The following is a 22,285-nucleotide window of genomic DNA, read 5'->3' as shown; positions in this document are numbered from 1 at the left end:
CTCCCCCACCAACCTACAGGGCCCCGCTCCTCCCTGTAGTGCACAGACCTGTGAGGCTCACCATTACTGAAATGGCTAAACAGGCCTTAAATTAAGGAACTCGAGCAGCTAATGCTGCAGAAGGGCAGCCCCTCCCCCCAGCTCCTCAGTAACCAGTGTAAATAGCAGAGAGTGGGGAGAAGCCTCAGCCCTTCCCCAGTACCTGGCAGAGGGATTGACAGCAATTCATCATGCTGTCCTGTTTGAGGGCTCACAGGACACTTCACCCTACTCCCACCCATAGTCGCCACTGTTACCCCCTCATTGCTTTAGCTGGTGTCTTTGCTCTGGCCCAAGGCATAGCCTGGTGCATGAACCCCAGGCCTGGGAGCTTGAGTGTGAGGAGGGCCAGCTCCAGCTTTGTACAGATGCCACCTGTCCTCTGGAGGTGGCTTGGACATGGAGCCCAGCAGGCTTGAGAGGCCTGGGGACCCTGCTCTCCCTGGGCACAAGACTTTCACCCCTGCACTTTGTACAATTGCCTTGCAGTGGGCTGGGGTTCCAGCTTTGTAAAGATGTTGGTGGTTTTTCCTAATGGAATCTGCTAGGGAACATGTCATTGTTAAATAAAATGTTATTTTGGGCCCTATGGTTTAGACCCTGGGGTTGGTCAGGACTAACCCTGCCTCCTCTCTGCCTAGCCTGACAGCTCAGACCCTGGGGAGGAGTCCATACAAGATAGTGATGCACACAGTGCAGCAGCAGCACCTTCCTTAATTCCCCGGTGGAGGGCCAGTCTTCTAGCAATCTTTGCCCAGACTCACTTTTTAGGGGGAGGTGGCTCTTTTAAATTTAGGGTGCTCAGCCCTGAAGGGATATTTTACTACTAGCTGGTGCGTAGCCTTAACTCTTGCTATGTTTTTCCTTTCATATAACTGAGGGCCACTTGCTAGGCTAGACTCAAGCTGCTTCCTCATAACATCCCATTGCAGGGGCTGGCTGCATCCCTGGCTGGGCCATCATCCACTCCTCTTGCATAATGAAACTGGCTTCTCTGACCCCAGCTTGAAGATACCACCTTACGCTGGCCACCCCATCAAACAAGGCAAAACAGGCAGATGGCAGTTTTTACTGAGCCTTTATTAAAAGGAAAGTTATAAAAAGATGTTAGGGGTGAAGAGCCCCCAGCAGCAGCTCCATGTAAGTTAGCAGACAGTGCAAATCACTGGTTAGTAAGAGTCATCCCTGCAGCGATGCTGTGTGCAGTTTGGGTTTGTGCCTGCACAGAGGAAGCATTCTCCCAGCTGTAGAGTTGCTGGCCACTGCAGGGCCAAGGAGACACCAGTGCTCATGGAAGACAAGTGGCGGTGCTAGTCCCCTCTCTTCACCCTCCATTGGCTCTGGATAGCAGATGCAGGTTGCAGGAACACTCTGGTCATGACTGAGCAGGAGAAAAGCAGAGGGATGCAGCAGCATTCAATCAGAACAGGCACTCAAGGGTTACAGAGACAGCAGCTGACACCAACCCCATTGCATTAGAGAGAGATCTCTTTGTGATGCTCATTTCAAGCAGACAAAAACCTCCACAGAGCTCCAGCAGTATGCTGCTCAGCAGCTGCCAGACTCTGCTCTCTCTCAAGCTACAGGGAATTGAGCCCTTTGCGTGTTGATGCTCCTGCAGCAATTGTACCTCAGCTTTGGGAGAACACAGTGCTGGCTGCTTGGAGGCTGCAGAATTTTGAAACAGATGCCAGGAAATGCCCATTATATAAGAAGAGTCTGACCCAGGTTTTCACCTCTACCCTCCCCCAAAGCCACCCACAGGGCAAGCAGGGCTCCTTAGCTGGTGATCTGGACAGGTATCTTCCAGCAGAATATCATCTGGCCTTGGTCATCAATCAGCTCCCACTGGACAATCAATTTAATCTGGAAGAGACAAAGTAAGTGAGAGTGTCTAGGGAGTTGCTGGTCCTCAGGCATGGGGGCAGTCTGAGTTACTTTGTGGGGTGGGGAAGGAGAGAACCCACCCCTCTGCCCCCAATTATGGGAGGAACTGCACCTCTGGAAGCAGACTGGGAGCCAGGTGAGTTGCAGCAGGCCAATTCCAGCTATGCTATACCCCCAGAACATTTTGCACGCTAAGTAGGGTTGCCTGGAAGATGTCCCAGGACTAGCACTCCACCCTCCAAGTCAATACTGACCCCACTGCAATGATAGAGGGCTTTGCACTGTGTCTCAGTTAAGAAAAGTCCTAGCCTTTTGAGCTGAAATTTTCATTAAGCTCCCCACCAATATGAGGCACCAGGGCTGGGAGGGAGGAGCTGGTGCAGGGCCAGACTGAGTCACAGGCTCTGGAAGGAGGTTATATAGAAGCACTGCCCAGAAAGGGGCCTGCAAACACTATGCACCTTCCCCAATCCCTGCAGTCACAACCAAGCTGCTTCCCCTGACAGGTTGGCCTGGGGTCAGGAATTGGAGACTGGTTTTGGAGAGAATGGTGCATGCAGCAGAGGTGACTCCTGACAGGTGACCTCAACTGCTTGCTTTTCCTGAGCCCCCGCCCATGCACCTCCTATTCCCAAGGGTAAAAGGGCCTCTGTGCTCAAGGGCATGCTGTGGTGCTGAGCCCTGACCAGGCTGGGTAGCTCTAAGACCTGGAGCTGGCTTATGGGTCACTTACACTGGGGTACTCGCTTTTCACAGGCAGCTTGTTCAGGTAGCTGTAGGAATGGCCTTTCTCAATGGGGCACTGGATCCCACTCTTGCATCCATCAGGCTCAGGGATGGGAAAGGGTACGTCCACATGGAGTATCTCCCCATACACCTTCGCTTTGCTGCCCTGGCTGTCGATCTCTGCAGAACAGGGAAAGGGATGAGAGGGAGATGAGCAGCTGCCCACTGCTCCAGAGCTATTAAGGCAGGGCACCATTTCCATCCCGTGCAGTGTCCCCTGCAGCTCATAGGGATGCAGTGTAGGATGAGGTCACCAATAGATGTTCTTCATTTCTCTTCTGCCATGAGGACACTTCTCAACCATCCTTCCCCACATCTCCAACTGCTGCAGGCAAGTCCCAGGGATGAAAAGTGGTTACCTCCCCTTCCACCCTCCCATCTCCACCCACCGCTGCAGAGAAGCCACTACCCCCATAGGAGCTCAGCCCCTAAAGTAGCATATTCTGCTCTTACTGCTGGAGAAGGTGACATTGACGCTGTAGGACGTCCCTTTCTGGAGCTGGCAGGGCTGTGTGGGGCAGGGACTCACGTTCACTTCTGTGATGCTCCCATCTTTGGAGCCTGCAAGAACAAACAAGAACTTGATCATTTTAGGGCCATGTTACCCATAGTCAGACGCCTCCAACCAGCATAACACTCAGTCCTACTGTACATGACGCACACATGCAATGCCAGACACGGCATAAGACACACACGCACCCCTCAAAGGAAAGTGTCTTGGAGACTAGTGAGGCTCCAGCTAGAGCTACTTTGTGAACAAACCGGAGAGAGTCCAGAGGAGTTCAACAAAAATGAGATGTTTAGAAAACATGACTAATGGCCAATTCTTTCAACCCTTCCTCCTGTTTAGTCTAAAGAGGAGAGGGCTGAGCAGGGACCTGATAAATCTTCAAATATGTGAAAGGTTATTAGTTCTCAATGTCCACTGAGTGTAGGACAAGAAGTCATCAGCCTAGTCTGCAGCAAGGGAGATCTAGATTAGACACAAGCTTGTTAATGACAAGTAAGGCTACGATTTAGTCACAGAATCCATTCCTTCAGTCTGCAGCGGTCAGGATCTGCAGAGTCCCCCGCCTCTCGCAGGGGCAAGGAGCTGCAGGGTACCCCCGCTGCCTCTGGTGGTCCCCTGGAGCTCCAAGCCACCGCAGGCAGTGGAGATACCCTTGAGCTCCCAGCCACTGCAGGTGGCAGGGGGATCCTGCAGCCCCCCCAGCTGCTGCAGGCAGTGGGCACCCACAGCTCCTAGCCATGGGCAGCAGAGGACCCTGGCGCTCTAACACCCCACCCACAGTGGGGGCTCCTAGAGCTCCTAGCCCCGCTGCAGGCTGTGTGGGGACCTGCAGATCCCCATTTTGTCTCAGATATTTTTAGTAAAAATTAGGGACAGGTCACTGCTTCCGTGTACTTTACTTTTCTTTATTGCCCGTGACCTGTCCCTGACTTCTACTAAAAATATCTGTAACAAAATCTTAGCCTTGATGAGGATAGTTAAGCAAAGGAAGAGGTTAACTAGGGAGGCTGTGGAATCCTCATCTGTGGAGGGTTGAGACAGGTTGGACAAAAACCCCTGTTATGGATGCTCTAGGTTTACTTGGCCCTGCCTCAGCAGAAAGAGGGGGGATGGGGATGATGATGAACTAAATGACCTCTCTGATTTACATGGCCCAGAGGCGTTGGGAGCTTTGTACAGTGAGGATACTCACCCCCCGCTGCTCAAAGAAGGTGCTTTGTGATTAGGTTGAAGTAGGACAAATGGGGGGTGGGGAGGGTGGAGAGGAAGGGGGATGGCAGAGATGTGGATTGCTTAGGTTTGAAAGTTTCCCTGAGTGGGAGCCCTATTAGGTGGGAAACTAAACACCTTGCCAGGGCAAGGTCCACACTGGCAAATTGGGCGTTAGCAGCTCTAGCTCTCTGGGTTTGCATTATTTGTATTCAATGGCACCAAGTCCAACTTTTGAGAGGGGCGAGGGGTAAGCAAATTCCAGTCCCTACCCCTCCTCCATCAGGGACCCCATTCTACTCCCCTCTCACTACACACCCACACAGAGCCCTCAAGGACCCTCTCTCTCAACCAGGGAGTCTCCCCTCTCTGTTTTTCATAGATACCAACCCAGAAGGGACCATTAGGATCATCTAGTCCAAGGGTTCTCAAACTAGGGGGTCAGGGTTATTACATGAGGGGTCACGAGCTGTCAGCCTCCACCCCAAACCCTGCTTTGCCAGCATTTATCATGGTGTTAAATACATTTAAAAAAGTGGTTTGACCATGTGAAAGGGGTTCCCAGTACAAAAGTCAGAACCACTGATCTAGTCTGACCTTTTGTGTCAAACAGGCCATAGACCTTCCCCAAAATAATTCCTGGAGCATATATTTTAGAAATTGCCAGAGAGCGAGAACCCACCATAGCACTTGGTAAGTTGTTCCAATGGTTAATTGCTCACACTGTTAATAATGTAGAGCGTCAAGTTGGGTGAGGTAATATTTACGCTTTATTTCCAGTCTGAATGCGTCTAGCTTCAAGTTCCAGCTACTGGACCGTGTTATACTTTCTCTGCTAGACTGAAGAGCCTATTATCAAATGTTGGTTTCTCACGTAGGTACTTTTAGACCGTAGTAAAGTCACCCTTGCATGAGTTGATGCTATCAGGAAGTGAGTTCTTTGCAGACTCCCCAGTGTTCTGCTGTACAGAAAGACTCTCTGTGCACCAGGTTGCAAAACCATTGAGCCTGGCAGCCCTCCATCTGGACAGAGAAGTGTCTGGGCCAAGTTTGAGTTGCATTGTCACTGTATGCATCAGGTCACACCGCCATTCACTGAAATTTGGCCTGGCTGCATCTCCACCTGAACAGAGGGATGACTGGGTCAAATTTCAGTGGCATTGCAATGCTCTGGACCGCTCCTGCAGTACAGTACTGATTTAGTATGAGACCATTACTGAAGGATGTGCAAAAACTTGGGGGAGGGGATGTCTCCCCCGCCCCAATTGGCACCACAGTTTGTATTGGGCTATAAATGATGCTTTTCAATGGGCCATAGAGAAAAGCAAAACCCTGCTCTGGAACACAGGGAGTGAGTGGGTGTGTAACCAGAATACCACACCGTGGAGGTGTGTGGGTTACAAGTGCAGGGCAGCATGAAGCAGCCAGGTCAGCAAAATGATCTTCTGGGATATAACAGGTTGGGTTTCAGGAGATGGCAGCACAATGTACCTCTCCAAGCCTTCTCTCCAACTATATTCATGGGGAGACAGTGCCAGCCATGGGGGCAGCATGGGCCCAGTGAAGGAGATTAACTAACACTTAGGACTGGAAGAGAGACTATTAGGGACCATCTAATCCAGCTCCCTGGTGCTTGCACAGGATTGTTCCCCACCTCTTCTAGTGCAATGGCCTCCAGCAATGGACCTGAGGACAAGGCAGTGGGCAGAATAAAATACTGGGTGAGTTGCAGGGACTACAGGGCAAGGTGAAAATACCAGCTTCTGTAGGTAAGCAGGGCTATAGACAAGAAGGGGAAGCTTGGACTTAGCACAAGGGTCTCAAAGCACAAGGGTCTCAAACTCCTGGCCCGCAGGCCATCCGCGGCCCGTGAGCCTCCCCAACGGAGCCCTGCAGGCCACTGAAGCTTTGGGGCTGGATCTCTCCCTTGGCTCCACCTGCCACCCCAAGGTGCTCCCCCTACAAGGGCCCCAGCGGTGCTAAGCGGCATCAACCGGCTCGCTCCAGTGGCTGCCAGCCCCTCCCTGCGGCCCTGGGGTGGGGGGGGGCGGTGCTGTGCCTCTGTTTGCTGCCCCTGCTGCCAATCGGACACTGCGGGGGTGGTGCCTGGGGCAGAAGCACGCAGAGGCCCGTGGCCCACCCCACCTTGGAGCCCCAGGTAAGCACCACACTTCCAACCTCCTCCCAGAGCCTGCACCCCCACTCCCTCCCCCCCCAAAACTCCTACCCAGAGCCTGCACTCCCTTTCTACACCCCCTCTCCACCCCCAAACTCCCTTCCACAGCCTGCACCCCCTCCACACACACACCCCAAACTCCATCCCAGAGCCTGCACCCCAGACTCCCTCCCCCACCCAAACTCTGTCCCAGAGCCTTAGGCCTTGTCTACACCACAAAGTTGCAGCGCTGGTGAGGGGGTTACAGCGCTGCAACTTAGGAGGTGTACACATCTGCAGGGCATTACCAGTGCTGCAACTCCCTGTTTGCAGCGCTGGCCGTACACCCGGTCGAACCTCGGGTGTAGAGGATCCAGCGCTGGTGATCCAGCGCTGGTCATCAGGTGTAGACACTCACCAGCGTTTTTCTTGACCTCCGTGGAATAAGCAGGTATCCCAGCATACCTGAGGAAGCCTCTCTGGTAATCAAGCAGGTCTCCTTCCCCGCGGTGTGCTCTCGCGTTCCCCGAACCCCCCCGCAAGCAGGTCTCCTTCCCCGCGGTGTGCTCTCTCGTTCCCCGAACCCCCCCGCAAGCAGGTCTCCTTCCCCGCGGTGTGCTCTCGCGTTCCCCGAACCCCCTCGCAAGCAGGTCTCCTTCCCCGCGGTTTGCAGGGGGGTTCGGGGAACGCGAGAGCAAACCGCGGGGAAGGAGACCTGCTTGCGGGGGGGTTCGGGGAACGCGAGAGCAAACCGCGGGGAAGGAGACCTGCTTGCGGGGGGGTTCGGGGAACACCGGAGCACACCGCGGGGAAGGAGACCTGCTTGCAGGGGGGTTCGGGGAACACCGGAGCAAACCGCGGGGAAGGAGACCTGCTTGCAGGGGGGTTCGGGGAACGCGAGAGCAAACCGCGGGGAAGCAGGTCTCCTTCCCCGCGGTGTGCTCTCGCGTTCCCCGAACCCCTCTGCAAGCAGGTTTGCTCTCGCGTTCCCCGAACCCCCCTGCAAGCCGCCCAACAGCGCTGCAGTGTGGCCACATCTAACACCACTTGCAGCGCTGGTTGCTGTAAGTGTGGCCACTCTGCAGCGCTGGCCCTATACAGCTGTACTAATACAGCTGTAACAACCAGCGCTGCAAAATTGTAGATGTAGACATACCCTTAGAAAGGTGGAGGGTGGAGTTTTTTGGGGGGTGGGTTCTGGGCAGCATGAGTGACATTGGCCCTGGGAGGATTTGAGGACTGGCACTAAGGTAAACTGAGTCTGAGACCCCTGGCTTAGTGGGAAAGTCAGTGCAGAGATTCAAGGAAGGCGAAACATGGTAAGAACAGCCAGAAAGGAAGATCATGTGGGATGAAATGGAGGGGAGAGGGAAGAATCTGCAACTATTACGGCAGGAAAACAGAGGATGAACTAGCGGATGAGCAGTGGGGAGAGGAAAGGACACTGGTAGCAGAGAAGGAAGTTAAGTCAACACTGGCCTTGGTGGGACAGAAAGGAGGCCAGGTTCCTCGTGGTGACAGACATGACAGTAGTGTCCACAGAGGATGAAGGGGGACTAGTTAAGTGGCCAAGTGTCCTCACTCTCACTTCTAGTGACTATGAAGGGTTTTGTCTTGTCTATTCCAACATGTGCCCTGAAATACACATCCTTCAGGGGAGGGAACAGACTATGTGCTAGGCCTCGCTCTCTGCAGCCACTTCAGATTATACAGAGACAGACTCTACTGCTATTTCTCAAGATTGAATGGGACAAGGCAAGTTTAGTAATATTTTTAAAATAGTGTTTCACCTGGGAACACTGGAGTGCAACACAAGATCAGCTAAACCACCGCAGTGCCCTCATCAGCAACTGTAGTGCTGTTAGTGGGTGGGCATGCACTCAGCAAGCCCTAAAGACAGGCGGTGGCAAAGGCCTTGGCTACACTGGCGCTTACAGCGCTGCAACTTTCTCGCTCAGGGGTGTGAAAAAACACACCCCTGAGCGCAGCAAGTTACAGCGCTGCAAAGCGCCAGTGTAAACAGTGCCCCAGCGCTGCAAGCTAATCTCCACGGGGAAGTGGAGTACGTGCAGCGCTGGGAGAGCTCTCTCCCAGCGCTGGCACTGCGACCACACTCACACTTCAAAGCACTGCCGTGGGAGCGCTCCTGCAGCAGCGCTTTGAAGTTTTGAGTGTAGCCAAGCCCAAAGGCAGCATTGAGTATATCAATACCAAGGAAGTCCCAGTCTCTTGCAGAGTACAACGCTTATAACAAAGCTTTAGAGTTCTCTGGCTTCACTGCATTGAGGGAGAAATTTAGCTTTAACTCAGTTACCGAGATATCAGTTAAGGAGGTTTTGTTACTAAACTCAGTGTGACCAACACAAAGCAGCCTTGGAGATATCTTTCTAATTAGCCAGAAAAGCCTGGCTTTTCAGTCTCTTCTCAGCCTTTGAGAAAGAGCAAACTGTCATTTTACAACACCGTATCTATGGAGGACAGAGGCTAGTTAGATTGGAAGGAGGGAAGGTCACTTCATCTCTTTACTCCCCCTATAACCTTTGTCTTTATTTTAACAAAAATGCTGTGTCAATATGACCTCCCCATAGAAGCTAGATATAAAGCCATGGTTCATACAAAAGCCAATACATAATGTTTGTGTTGGCTTATAAACAGCTCTGCCATCATCCATTAGGATTTCTAGGTCTTTCTAAGCATGACTGGTCACTGGTTTCTCCCTCCTCCACCCTGGGACGGGGGGAGAAGTCACATTAGGAACCTACCTTTAAAAACCAGCCCCTTCCTGCCTTTATTCTCCATAGACCTCTGCGTTATTTCTCTGCCCCAACTGGTCTCTGAACACTACCCAATGTAGTGTTATTGCTCAACTTTGCTGATATGTTCTTTATGCGCCTCTTTCAGATTGGTGTGATTGTTCCACAAGATGGACATGCCTGGATCAATGTAGCTTACAGAATCTCACTAGATACCACCCCCTAACCTGGTATCTTGCCATTTATCATTACCCATTGTTCAGAGGTGGTTATCACCACAGAACCCAGCAGCCTCTCTACCAGAAGCAGGGCCACAGAGTGCAAGCTGCAATACAAACAAGACAAGTCCCTTTGTGAATCTAGCTCCTTAGGTGCCTAACTGGCCTTTTAGACCCAACATTTAAGTGCCAGTGACACTAACAAAACCCTGCTCAGCTGCTGCCTAACTCTGTGGAAACCTATGGGGATTCAGACTCCTATATTTCTGCCAGTGGGCATGCATAAAATGACCTCAGTCCTGATGCCACCCCACAGCTAATAAGCTGCTTAGAGCCCTTGCTCACACCTAAGCCCCAGTGGGATTCTCTTCTCCCTCTTATGGGACCCAATCCACTAGGCAGGCTCACAGTACACTTAACTCATACAAAGGACAGCTGCGGGGCCACAGGCATGGATCCCAGAATACCCACTAGCCCAGTGGTTACAGTACTCAGCTGGGATGTGAGATACCTAGGTTGGAATCCTTATGCTGCCTAATTTGGAGCTGATACTTGAATCTGATTCTCCCACCTGAGCACCCTGACCACCAGGCTACAGAGTCAATCTCCCATTCTGGTCTAATGAATATTTATACAAAGCAGAACAGCTTCCTGTGTAGCCTGGCAATTAGGGCACTCCTCTGGAATGTGGGACACCCGGGTTCAGGTTCTTGCTCCAAGTCAGGAAGAGCAGTGACTTGAAATCAGGCTTCCCACATCCCCAGTGAGGGCCCCAAGCACTGAGCTATTAGCTGTGATGGTTTAGGGCACCTAATACCAGGAGAAGGTTCATAGCTGAGAATCCCAAGCAGAGACAGGCCTTTGGCCTGTCAGTCAGATGCTTAGGGCTCAGATCAATGGGGGTTAGTTGCCTAAGTATCTTTGTGGATCTGGGCCTTAATCCCCACCCCTTTCCCTTGCATTTCACTCCTAGCTAGCTTAGGAAGCTCTCCCCACTCAGCTTGCTGGCTTCTGAGAATCCCTTACATAGGCACCTAAATCTCCCCTAAGGTGAGGCTGCAAATTATTACAATGGGTGGCAGGGCACCTAAGCATTGCAATGCTTAACTCCTCCATCGACTTTGTGAATCTAGCCCAGGGCCCATAATCGGAAGAGCTTACAGTTCTAGGATGGAAGCCAGAGAGTTGCTATAGTTGTTTAAAAAAAAAAAACAACAACACAAAAAAAAAAACCACCCTCCCACCCAGGTACTTCCATCAGTGGTAAGTGTAGATTTTCCTGACCTGCCTCCTTCAGCCTACTTCGGTGAGTGTTTGATTTCTTGTGTCAGTCCTGTGAATAGTGTGAGCTCCAAACCACTTTTAAGTTAATGTTTCAGGAAGATTGGGAAATACTGTTGAATGCAGACAGAGATATAATCACTGGCCCTCCATCAGGCTATTCATTTTGAAATTCTAACAAAGGCTGGCTAGATGGGGGAAGAGTTGGATGCACATGAAGCTGAAGAAGAGAGGCTTTCCCATTGCTCTCAAAGGGGCACTGGGAAACTGAGCTGGAAACTCCAGGAGTTACTTATTGTGGGACATGCATGAATTTCCCATGGCTGCTCTCCACAGTAAGACAGAGTCAGTGGCTGCTATCTAGCAGAGAGGAGAGTGGCTGTGTATGACACCTGGCACACATCTGGACACTCACTGAATGCTATTTAAACAATTAACATCGAATAAAATGACGTGGAGAGCTGATGAAGCTTGAAGCAAGAAATGCAGGTACTTTATGGATCTCCTCGCTGTGGTATCCCAGTCCCTAAATTCACCCGTAGCTCAACGAGCACAGAACTGCTGCTAGGGAAAGTCTCTCATTGATTTGTCAACAGACCAGCGACATACCAGCCGCCACAGTCTGCAGCCTAGGACCTAGAAGAGGAACAGGTAGGAAGCTGCACACTCCCTCCAAGTGCTGTCAGTCAGGGAGCAACAAGGTTAACCAGCCTAGCTAAGGACTCGGCTAGGTCCCGGACAAGGGGTTACAGACACATGAAGTGCTCCCTATGGAGGCCGGGGAAAGGTGGAAGAGCCTTGACAGCAAGTCCCGGGCGGGCGGAGGGGGAAGGACGCTAGGAAACCCTCCGGGATCCGAGCCAGGCAGCCCTGAGAGGAAAAGAGCCTCTCCAAGACTTCCCTGCACCTTCCCCCCGCCCTCCCAGGGGTCCGTGGGCCGGGCTTGCTCCACTTCGAGCCGCCCCAGCCCGGCGGGGGGACGTGTGCGGCACCCGACCCAGCTCGCACACGGCCCCGGGCTGCAGGAGCGTCGCATGGCCGGGCGGCGCCAGGCTGGAGCCCGCAGGGGCCACTCACCGCAGTCCACGAACTTGAGGGGCTCGGCCCGCGCCACGGAGCCGAGGGCCAGGAGCAGAGCCACGGTCAGGGCGAGCATGGTCCCGGCCGGCACCGGAGCAGGGCGAAGAGGATCCGGGAAGTGCGGCGCAGCCTGAGTCACCCGCAGGTCACCCGAGACCCAGCGGCCCTGGACCCGCCCCTGCGCGCAGCTGACTGCGAGGGAGCCGCCCCCCTGAGGCGGGGCCGGGCCAAGCGCGCGAAGCGCGGGGGGGGGTCCCCTCTGGGCTCCTGGCCCGACCGGACCGCCGCGGGCCCCACCGAGCCGCACAGAGGGCGCTGCCCACTCCACGTCAGGCCCCCAGAGACCCGAGAAGGGGTTAATTTACATACACCCGGGAGTGTTTAGTCTCGTTCTGGTTCGGGGGCTGCAGGGGCGCTCGGCTCCGGCTCTCACTCTTCCCCCCCCCCCCCAAAGCCTCGAAGCTGCCTCTTCCCCCGCCCTGCCCCGGTGAGGAAAGGGGAAGCGGAGGGTCTTGCGTGAGCGCCTGCTGTCTGGCGGGGAGCTTAGGAAAGCCACTGTCACAAGATTGATGCTTGTAAAGGTCACAAGAGCCGTAGCACTGCTGGTCTCTGCTGCTGGCCCAACCTGTCCCCTGTAGAAGACATGCCAGAGCTTGTGACTAACATCTGAAAAGCAGGAGCCACTGAAATCTAACCCCAGAGCAGACGTGGCAAGGAAAAGCCGGGGTGTAAAGCAGCCAGCAATTTTGCATGCTCAGTCTAATTCAGGGATTCTCCAACTTCACTGCACTGTGACCCCCTTCTCACAACAAAAATTACTACACGATCCCAGGAGTGGGGACCAAAACCTGAACCCGCCTGAGCTCCAGTGGCCTGGGCGAGAAGGCCCAAGCCCATGGGCTTCAGCCCTGGGGCAGGGAAGGGGTCTGTAACCCAAGCCATGCCAACCAGGGCCAAAGCCTGCTGCCCAGAGCCAAAGCCCTTGGGCTTTGAGAACTGCTGGTCCAGTTTATGGCTAGAACCCACAGCCCTGCCTACCCAATCCCCCAAGACTCCTCAAACGGTTCCTGGGTACCCTACACAATCACTTGCACAGCACGCTCAGGAAGTCAGTTTAAACTGGGTTATCAGGGACACCCCCTTCCTGTAATTGACCAGCATCAGGCCACATACGGGACTCATTCCTGCCACCCTCTTACCCGTGTCACATAATGGGGTTGTCAAGCGGCACCCTCAGAGTTTCCTCCATGTTGGAGCTGCTGGGGCAGGTGCTCGGCAGCCAGCTTTTCTCAGTGACAGTCAGGGATGTTTTTTTTTAAATTCCAGCTCCAACGTTTATTAAATGGTTTTCTCCTCATAGCCTAAGTTTTACTATGATGTCATATTTTTACATTTCTAAATGGAACCTTTCAATACTGACAAGTCCTGATTTCCAAAAAAATAGTTTAATGTAAAATAGCATCTTAATCTTAAAGAAAAAAGCTTCCTATCTTCTAAGGTTGCCTAAATGAACTAGCACAGAGAATTGAAGTCTTCATTAAAATGCACTTATTTTGCATTTGCACTTCTACCATTCAGACAATTCATTCAGACATTCTTAGGGGGCTATAGTTATTTATTTAAAGAAATGTCTATGCAGTATTTATAGAATTCAGGAGGGAAAATGATGGTTTGCCAGAATATTGCACTCACCAGCTTTTAGTCAAAAGAGAGGGGGCAAAACCCCCAAACCTTATATACAAATGCTTCTGGAGAGATCCTCAAAAAATGTATTGTAACAAAAGTATTGTCTTATTGGTTCCTCGGCTGCCCGTTCAGTACTTCCTTTACACTACAGGGAGATTACTTTTTTGCAATCTTTTTTCTTTTCACCTTCCTTTAATACATCTTGCAGTTTCTTAGAAGTTTACATCAAGAATGCAAAGCTTTCCTTTAAATTGCTAGTCCTGTGTTCTCTGCATACGTTCTCAAGACCATCAAACCACTGGAGGGTCTTCTTAAGTTCTGCCTGAAGTGACTGTCAGGGATACAAGATGGGGGATTCAGTCTGAGCCTCACACTCCTCCCATCTCTCTTCCCCACATAAGGTGCATGCGGAGCCATCCTTTTCCACATGCATCAGGGTAATAGAGAGCAATAGCTCCTAGCACTTCCACCCACTGCTCAGGGAGAGGAGAGAGATTGGCATGTGCCTTCCCCTCCTACCTACACCGGCTCCCTGTATGGCATTCTTATGTTCAGTTTATTATTGTACTGCCACACCCTTTGCTCTTCCCTTACCACCCCTTTTAAAGGTCATCCCATCCCCTCTGCAGTCTCATTTGGAATGGAAACTCCTCAGGGCAGTCACCTGACTGCCTTTGTCTGGTTAGTGGTGTGTTGGGTGCCAGAGTAAGGTTACAGAACCTTCACTGTTCACAGGGGCGGCTCTAGCTTTTTTGCCGCCCCAAGCACAGCAGGCAGGCTGACTTCAGCGGCTTGCCTGCAAGAGGTCCCCGCTCCTGCGGATTTGGCAGCTTGCCTGTGGGAGGTCTGCTGGTCCTGTGGCTTCAGCGTACCCGCCACCGAATCCATGGGACCAGCAGACCTCCCGAAGGCAGCCTGACTGACGCCCTCACAGGGACTGGCAGGGCGCCCTGCACAGCTTGCCACCCCAAGCAGGTGCTTGGAGCGCTGGTGCCTCTAGCCACTGCTGATTGTTCACTGGGATGCACTGTTTTAAACTATTTAGCAAACTTGAATACAAGATAATTAGTTTGGTGTTTGGGAATAAACACTCCTGGTTAAATGCTGACTAAGGAGAAAAGAAGCTATGCAATTGTAGTATTGAAAGGGTGTAAACAGAAAAATTGGAGTAGTTACTGAAGATGATCCAGTGATAGATCCATAGGACTAATGAGATTAAATTAAGGAAAGGAAAATGCAGGCTGGATATCCCAACTGCAAACTGGATTAGTCTGCAGAGTGGTCTCCTATGAGAAGTGGTGGTAACCCTATCCCCCAGGACATTTAAACTAGACTGTCCTGGACTGGAGAGAAGGTCCAAAGGAGAAGTGACCCATAGTCCTTTTCCATCTCTCACATCCAATTTGAGCCTATGTGGAAGACAAGCACACAAAGGAGAGGAAGGGTGTGGCTTGGGTGGAGTGCAGAGGACTGAGATCAGGTGGAGGTGTGAGCAAGGCTGCACCCTAGAGGAGAGAAAGTCTAAGATCAACAAGGAAAGAGCTGGTTTGAGAGGGAGAGAAGCTGTGACCTGCAGAGCATGTCTTGTAGGAGTAGAACCAGAGAGAGAGAGAGAGAATGAGGACAATTATACATAGGCTTTGGGGAGAGGGCCTAGGAGGGGAAGCCTCTACTGGAAATCTACTCATTCCTAAATTCAGTGTCTAAGGGAGTGAAGGGGAATCAGGAACAGCTGACGAGGGTATTCACTTGCAACAGATGATCAGCAATCCAAGTGGGCAGATCCCAGATAAAGCAGTAGAAGGAATTCTTACAAAAGCAAGTGGAAATGTTCTTCCTTCAAGCAACAGTGAGTAAGCAATGTCAGCAGGCTGACCTATAGCCTCACAAAGTCTGACTGATTTCAGCATGTGAGCCACAGGCTTCTGTGTTATTTTGAGAAAGCAGTTGCGCTCTTTGACCTGCAGCAGCTATAATATGAGTTAGCTCTGCTTCATAATCACCCAGTAACACTAAATGATGGGCTCCAAATTTACTTCATGAATACTGGAAACAGGTGGCTACAAAAGACAAAAACAAAACATACCAATGCTTTCTAATACTGTTTAAAAGGGTGTGTTTGACTCAGTCCGGCACCCTAGAATAGATTTAAAGCCACTCTGCACTAATTCTGTGCTGTAGGAAATACTTGGCTCCTGTTAGGTCATGCCAATTGCAGATCAAAGACACCAACACTCACATGCCTTGATGCAGGAATGTGGCATGAGACAGGGATAAGACAGTCTCAGTCCTTCCCTTTTCAGACCTCTGTCACAGTCATCTCCACACTCAGCTTCAAATTGCTCAGATGTAAACCCCCTGCTTATACAGATGATCTGACTATCTGTCCCCCAGACAAGAATCTCTTGATAAAAAGACTGCAAGAGAATTAGTACAACTGTGGAAGAGTTTCTCCAGCAGTCACCTTTTTTCCCCCTTCAAAAGTTTCATCACTCCAGGAAACAATGTTTTTCTTTTAGATTGTCAGGGGAATTTTCCTGGAAGGTTTATAAGTGGTTCACTCTATAGAGTCTCAAGTAAACAAAGATCCCTTAGTGCCTACTGAAACCCTCTCCGAAGTAAATGCTTAGGGAGTGGCTTGTCCCCTGAAAGCACATGTCCAGAGACTTTAACCCACCCACCTCTCTCTTCTGGTCCAGCTGCTTGCAAAGTGCTTTGATTTGTGAATCTTGAGTTCTTTCCTCAGGGACCTCAGAAAGCATTTCCTTCTCTCCATCTCCAGTCTTTGTGCTCCAGAAGCAAAGCTTGCCTTTACAGGAGTTTTGAGCAGAGTTACTTAACTGAAATAGCAATATCCCCAAACTATTCTGTAGCAGTCTCAATAAAGCAAGATAATAGGTCACCTTCAGCAACATACTCCATGAGAGTTAAATGGGACTCCTCCCTGATGAGCTACCCACTCACCACATCTTTACTTCAACAGATGCTCAAACATGGTAATAATAAAGGCACACAGTCTCTTGTTCTACTTCATAGACTTTGAGAAAAAAGATTTGTTTAATCTGGTACCAGATCTTAGAAATGCTACAAAATAGAATTGTTGTCAAGGCATCAAGTGCAGAATAAAATTTAAGTAATTCATTCCTTCTGACAGTTACTGCAACAGAAGGGCCTATCGGTCAACTCAGTAAAAGCACTTCAGAAAGACATTTCAGAGAGCCCCAAGATAACACAAACAAACAGACTAACGTTGTATTGCACACATGAGATTGAACATGTTAGTTTATGCATACCCAGGTGGTCTCATCATAAAACACAGATGGGAACAAAAGACTGTCAAGCATCAGTGGGGTAGCCGTGTTAGTCTGGATCTGTAAAAGCAGCAAAGAATCCTGTGGCACCTTATAGACTAACAGACGTTTTGGAGCATGAGCTTTTGTGGGTGAATACCCACTTTGTCAGATACATGCAAACAAAAGACTGTTTACAAAAAACGAAATGAGACCTATGGCATGAGGAAGTCATGAGGTAGACACACTATCCGTTAATAAGCTACTACTAGAGCTGTTCAGTAATATAATCCAACCAACTGAGAGTAAAGTCCAGGGCTTTAGTTTAACAGCCAGTTACACCTAGTGAAACAAAATCCCAATAGCAACCTTACATTTGCAGTCCAGCAGACAAATACTTCATGTACCCAGCAACAGAACAATCCGCCACAGAGCAGAACTGGATCACTTCCCTCATCCCAATCACCATCCAGAAAAGAAGAGTTAAAGTCTCATGCTATATCAACCAGAACAGCAAATAAATACTCCCTCCACCATAAAGCACTAGACAATCAAACTTCAAATCCCAATGAAAGTTTGAGCCTCTCATTATATAGCTATTCACTCCTTACACCTTATTGCCACCAGCTTCCAAATCATTAGAGCAAACCCCACCCAAAACTGAAGTGTGCTCAAGATGCTTTATTAACCAATTAAAATAGCTAGACTACCACAAATCCCTGTACAACTCACACTAACAGATTATGTCACAGCAGAGCTAGATCACACATTCACCCAGTAAGGAACCAGCAACCAGACTAGGGAAGGAAACACAAAGCACAGGCTAAACCCAGAAAATAGAATTAAGCAAGCAATCAAGGTGATAAAGACGAGTAGGGGACAGAGACGCTCTCTGCTGCAGTGTCTGAAATACAAGGGAGTGCACAAAAGAGATATCATCATTATCAAGAATCATAAAAGACTTTTAAAAAATAAAATTAAAATAAAAGCCAGGAGGGGAAAATCCTGTGCATGACCCTAGATGAGAGAGACAGCAGTACACTGCTGAATGGCTACTAATAAATGAGGGGACCCAAATACAGCATGAACCCTTCCCTGGTCATACTTTTAGCAGATATCTGAGGGGTCTATTTCTTATTCATTGACAACATCTTCTTGTTTTATGGTGAAGCCCACTTACCTACTGAGTCTATAACTGCCACTTCCTATATTCCTTGTACATTCATGCTACTCACTCTCTTATGCTGCTTGATATCCTTTTCAAACACAGTAGGGATTTTTTAATATTACCCTACTTTCCTGAGGTTCTCACTAAAACCTCACAGTATATTCTGCCCCCTGAAAACATATACATTTTCACAAAGAGGCTTTCTTTCCTGGGGAATGCTCTCTGCAGTCCCATCAGGTGATCAACTGTTTCTTTAATCTTACATAACCCATCTCTCTGTCTATTCAATAAATATAAATTATTATTATTCAAACCACAGTGACCAGTTAATATACTAACTTTGAGTACTTCACCTTACGTACCTTTGGAGTACAATAGCACATTATCCTCTATTTTGGGGTATAATTCATAGAATCATCTTCCTCTTTTCTCCTTGGTCCACAATTCTTGGCATGCTTTTTAACAGGAGCGGCTCCAGGCACCAGCACACCAAGCGTGTGCCTGGGATGGCAAGCCATGGGGGGCACTCTGCCAGTCGCCGCGAGGGTGGCAGGCAGGTTGCCTTCGGCGGCATGCCTGCAGAGGGTCCACTGGTCCCGCGGCTTCAGCGGACCTCCCACAAATCCACCACCGAATCCGCGGGACCGGGGACCTCCTGCAGGCAAGCCACCAAAAGCAGCCTGCCTACCGTCCTTGGGACGGCAAAATACCTAGAGTCGCCCCTGCTTTTTTAAATCCTTTTTAACTAAAATTTTAAATTCCTTCCTACTCAAAGGACTCTTTATAGCAATTGCTGCATTTTTAAAGCATTTTTTGCTTTCTTCTCTACCATTTCACTGTCAGGCATGCCAACATGTGCTGGAATCCATGCTATTACTATGTTCACACTCAAATGACATCTGTCTAGTTTGTCTCGCTAATAAAGTATTAATGAAATTAGTTGAAAATGAGCTCAACTGGCTCACCCTTGCTTCTCTCTAGGCCTACATTAACCTTCTCCTCTGGTTGCAAGGGGATCTACAATCTAGGCAACATCTAGAAACAGAAGTCATGCTGTCACATTTTTTACCACTATTGTTACTAAAAACCACCAACACTAAAAGAGATTGGATTTTTTTCCTGTTTTTACTCCCTCTGTGAGACAGTTTCACAATTTCCTCTACATCAGCAATCAGGCCCCAATCCTGCAAGTTGTTCTGCAGAAATTAAGTCTGCCAAAAACCTACTTATGTGACATGCTATCATGCAGCAGGGTAATCCAGTACACAGAGGTCAATCCAATACACACTGTCAGCAAGAGAAAACTGAAGGTGGTACAGCAGTTAAAGGGAAGACAGGATTCCCAACCCCATCTCTGGCTACAGACCATAGAAACAATCAATCTGCTTATAGGCACCAAATCTATTGGGGGGGGGGGGAGGATAACGGATGCTCAGCACCCACTAGCCACAGCTGGTTCTGCAGCACTCCTGATCAGCTGTTTGGCAGCACCATAATCAGCTAATTGGGAGCACTGTAAAACAGCTGATTAAGGTCATCACCAAACAGCTCTTGAGTCACTTGAGGAGCAGCTTGGGGGAGGGTGGAGAGTGGTAGGCAGGGGCCACAGGGACAGGGTGGATTGGGGGCAGTAAGAAGTGAAGTGTAGGTTGGGCTTTGGGGGGGAAGGGGTGGAGTAGGGGTAGGGCCTCTGGGTGGAGCAGGGGTACAGCACCCCAGGGAAAAGAAAAAGTTGGTGCCACTCCTCCAAGAGTCTGCCTTTAGAGATGGTGATTAAATAATAGCAACAGAAATCAAAAGAAACATTTAATTAAGATTTACATTATCGCTGGTTTGGGGATTCATAAATATGCTGCAAATAACTGGATTAGCATCCAGATTTCCTGTGAGCTTGTATGTGATACTTTAATAATTCCATAGTAATTATTATAGTTAATCCAAGGACAAAAAATGATAAATTGCATAGACAAGTATATATCACCAGGTTTGAGATGGTATAAATAAACCAAGAGCAGATGTTACTGTTTCTCCTAAAGGTCCTCCCTCATCCTAGGAGCCAGGTTCACCGCTTGGCCAACTGGAACAACCCTTGTAGAGCACAACACAGCAGTAGGCAACTGTAGCCCTCCATCTTGCAATTAGTTATCCATGTGCTCAACTTCATGCATGTGATTAGCTTCTTTTAAATCAGTGGGAGGGGAATAGGCTTGTGTGTGTCAGACTGGGGGTTGGCTGCGTCCAATTGTGAGCTTCATTTTGGTTTGTGACCCTCACTTTGGATGTTAATTTTCATGTTGGATTAAAACACCCAGTCTGTGCAGTCAGGGCCGGCTTTAGGAAGTGCGGGGCCCAATTCGAACATTTTCAGCGGGGCCCTGGCAGGGATGACTTAAAAAAAAAGTGGAAAAAAAGCCTTTCATGTCTTTCATGTATTATTTACTTTCCATAACTATATAAATAATAAAATTATATATTATATACATTGCATCATATATGCTGTTGATTGGCTATTAATGACCGCCATTTCACATGTGTGGGTCCCCGCCACTCCCTGGGGGTGTGCACATGTGTTGGTCCCAGCTGCTCCCTGCCCCCCTCATTGAAGCAGGTGTGCAGGGTTACTGCCCTGGGAACTGCAGGGCAGCAGTGGACATGGGGCTGGCTGGAGGCAGGGCAGGGACTGACTGGAGGTAGGGTCTGGCTATAGGCAGGGCAAGGGGTGTGGGGCTGGTTGGAGACAGGGGGTGTGGGGCGGTCTGGCTTCAGGCAGGGCCGCAGGGGGGTGCAGCAGGGGTTTGCAGGTCTGGAGACAGCGGAGTGTGGAACTGGCTGGCTTCAGGCAGTGGGGTGCAGCAGGGGTTGACTGGAGACAGGGCAGAGGGTGCGGGCTGGGCAGGGTGTGCAGGGCTGGTGCAGGCAGCAGCATGTGTGGGGCTGGCTGGCTTTGGGCAGGGCTGCAGGGGTGTGTGGCAGGGGTTGGCTGGAGACAGGACAGGGGGTTTAGCAGGGGCTGGCTGTGGGCACAGAGTGCAGAGCTGGCTGCAGGAAGGGGGGGCGGGACTGGTGTGGGCAGGTCAGGGGGTGCAGCAGAGGCAGCTGGAACCCCAGCCCTTTAAGTAGCCACCAAACCGCCTTCTGCCCCCCCCCAGACCTTTTAAATAGCCGTGGGAGCGCTGGGGTATGCATGGGGGAGGCAGGGCTCCGGCGGCTATTTAAAGGACCGGGGTGGCAAAGGCAGCTGGAGCCCCGGGCCCTTTAAATAGCCCCCGGAGCCCCTCACTGCCTCAGGGCTCTGGGGGCTATTTAAAGGGCCCAGAGCGCCAGCCAGGGTCGCGGGGCTTGCCACGCTCTGGCCGGAGCTCCAGCCGGAGCACGGCAAAGCCCCGCCCGCCCCGCTCTCCCAGCTGGAGCTCCAGCAGGAGCGCGGCAAAGCCCCGCCGCCCCGCTCTCCTGGCTGGAGCCCCAGCCGGAGCGTGGCAAGCCCCGCCGCCCCAGCTGGAGCTCTAGCTGGGAGAGCGGGGCCACGCCGCGCTCCCGCCGGCGCTTCGCTCAAAGGAGCGGGACCATGGAAAACCCCGGAGCAGACCGCAGCTGGGAACCGGGGTAAGTTAAAAAAAAAATTTAAAAAGTGCCTAAGGCGCGGGGCCCGATTCCCCAGAATCAATCGAATCGGCCTAAAGCCGGCCCTGTGTGCAGTGCTGTGTTGTGGCCGCTGTCCTGTGGGTGCCAGGGTGGGACACCTAGGAGAGGGTTGACAATGAGAGTGGTTCAAGGGCCATCAGTACTGGCTGACTCACATGCTGGCACAGTGCACTTCCCACCGGAAGGGCCATGGCCTCTGATGACTCTGCAGGCTGGGCCCAGGAACTCGGTCACTGAAGCAGCACCTGGGGAAATAGGAGAGGGGATTTAACGGGGGTGATGCGTCTCTGAGACAAGACCCAGGCCAGTGCCATGCTCAGAAGTAGGAAGGCAGGAAGGGCCAAAGGGTCCTGACCAGCCACAGGACTCGGTGGGGGAGGGGGTACGATCAGAGTCAAGGGCTCTCCACTGGGGGAAGGAGTCAGTGACTTTCCCTCAGAGCCCAGCCAATGACCAGGGCTGCCCCGGCTGGGATGTTGGTTGTGGGGCTGTTGCTTGTAGGGTGACCAGGTGTCTGTTCTTTTTCCAGAACAGCTGATCGAAAAGGGATCATCGCAGCTCCAGTCAGCACTGCCAACCG

General features: G+C 50.9%; 1 protein-coding gene across 2 annotated transcripts; it reads right to left on the bottom strand.

Moving 5' to 3' along the window:
- Positions 1–1,100: 1,100 nt before the first annotated feature.
- NPC2 (NPC intracellular cholesterol transporter 2) lies at positions 1,101–12,074 on the bottom strand. Of its 2 annotated transcripts, XM_050955772.1 has the most exons (5): positions 11,917–12,074; positions 3,166–3,273; positions 2,660–2,832; positions 1,802–1,905; positions 1,101–1,420 (listed from the first exon to the last, which is right to left on the bottom strand). In XM_050955772.1, exons 1-4 carry the CDS (start codon positions 11,993–11,995, stop codon positions 1,819–1,821), a joined length of 447 nt encoding a protein of 148 aa, XP_050811729.1. In that variant the 5' UTR covers positions 11,996–12,074; the 3' UTR covers positions 1,101–1,420; positions 1,802–1,818. The 2 variants fall into 2 exon arrangements, with proteins under 2 accessions (XP_050811729.1, XP_050811728.1); XM_050955771.1 differs by having other exon boundaries at positions 1,101–1,905.
- Between the last annotated feature and the right edge of the window lie 10,211 nt (positions 12,075–22,285).

This window comes from Gopherus flavomarginatus, chromosome 5, assembly GCF_025201925.1.
Source record: "Gopherus flavomarginatus isolate rGopFla2 chromosome 5, rGopFla2.mat.asm, whole genome shotgun sequence".
Classification (NCBI taxonomy): Eukaryota; Metazoa; Chordata; order Testudines; family Testudinidae; genus Gopherus; species Gopherus flavomarginatus.
This window is presented reverse-complemented; position numbering and strand designations above follow the sequence as displayed.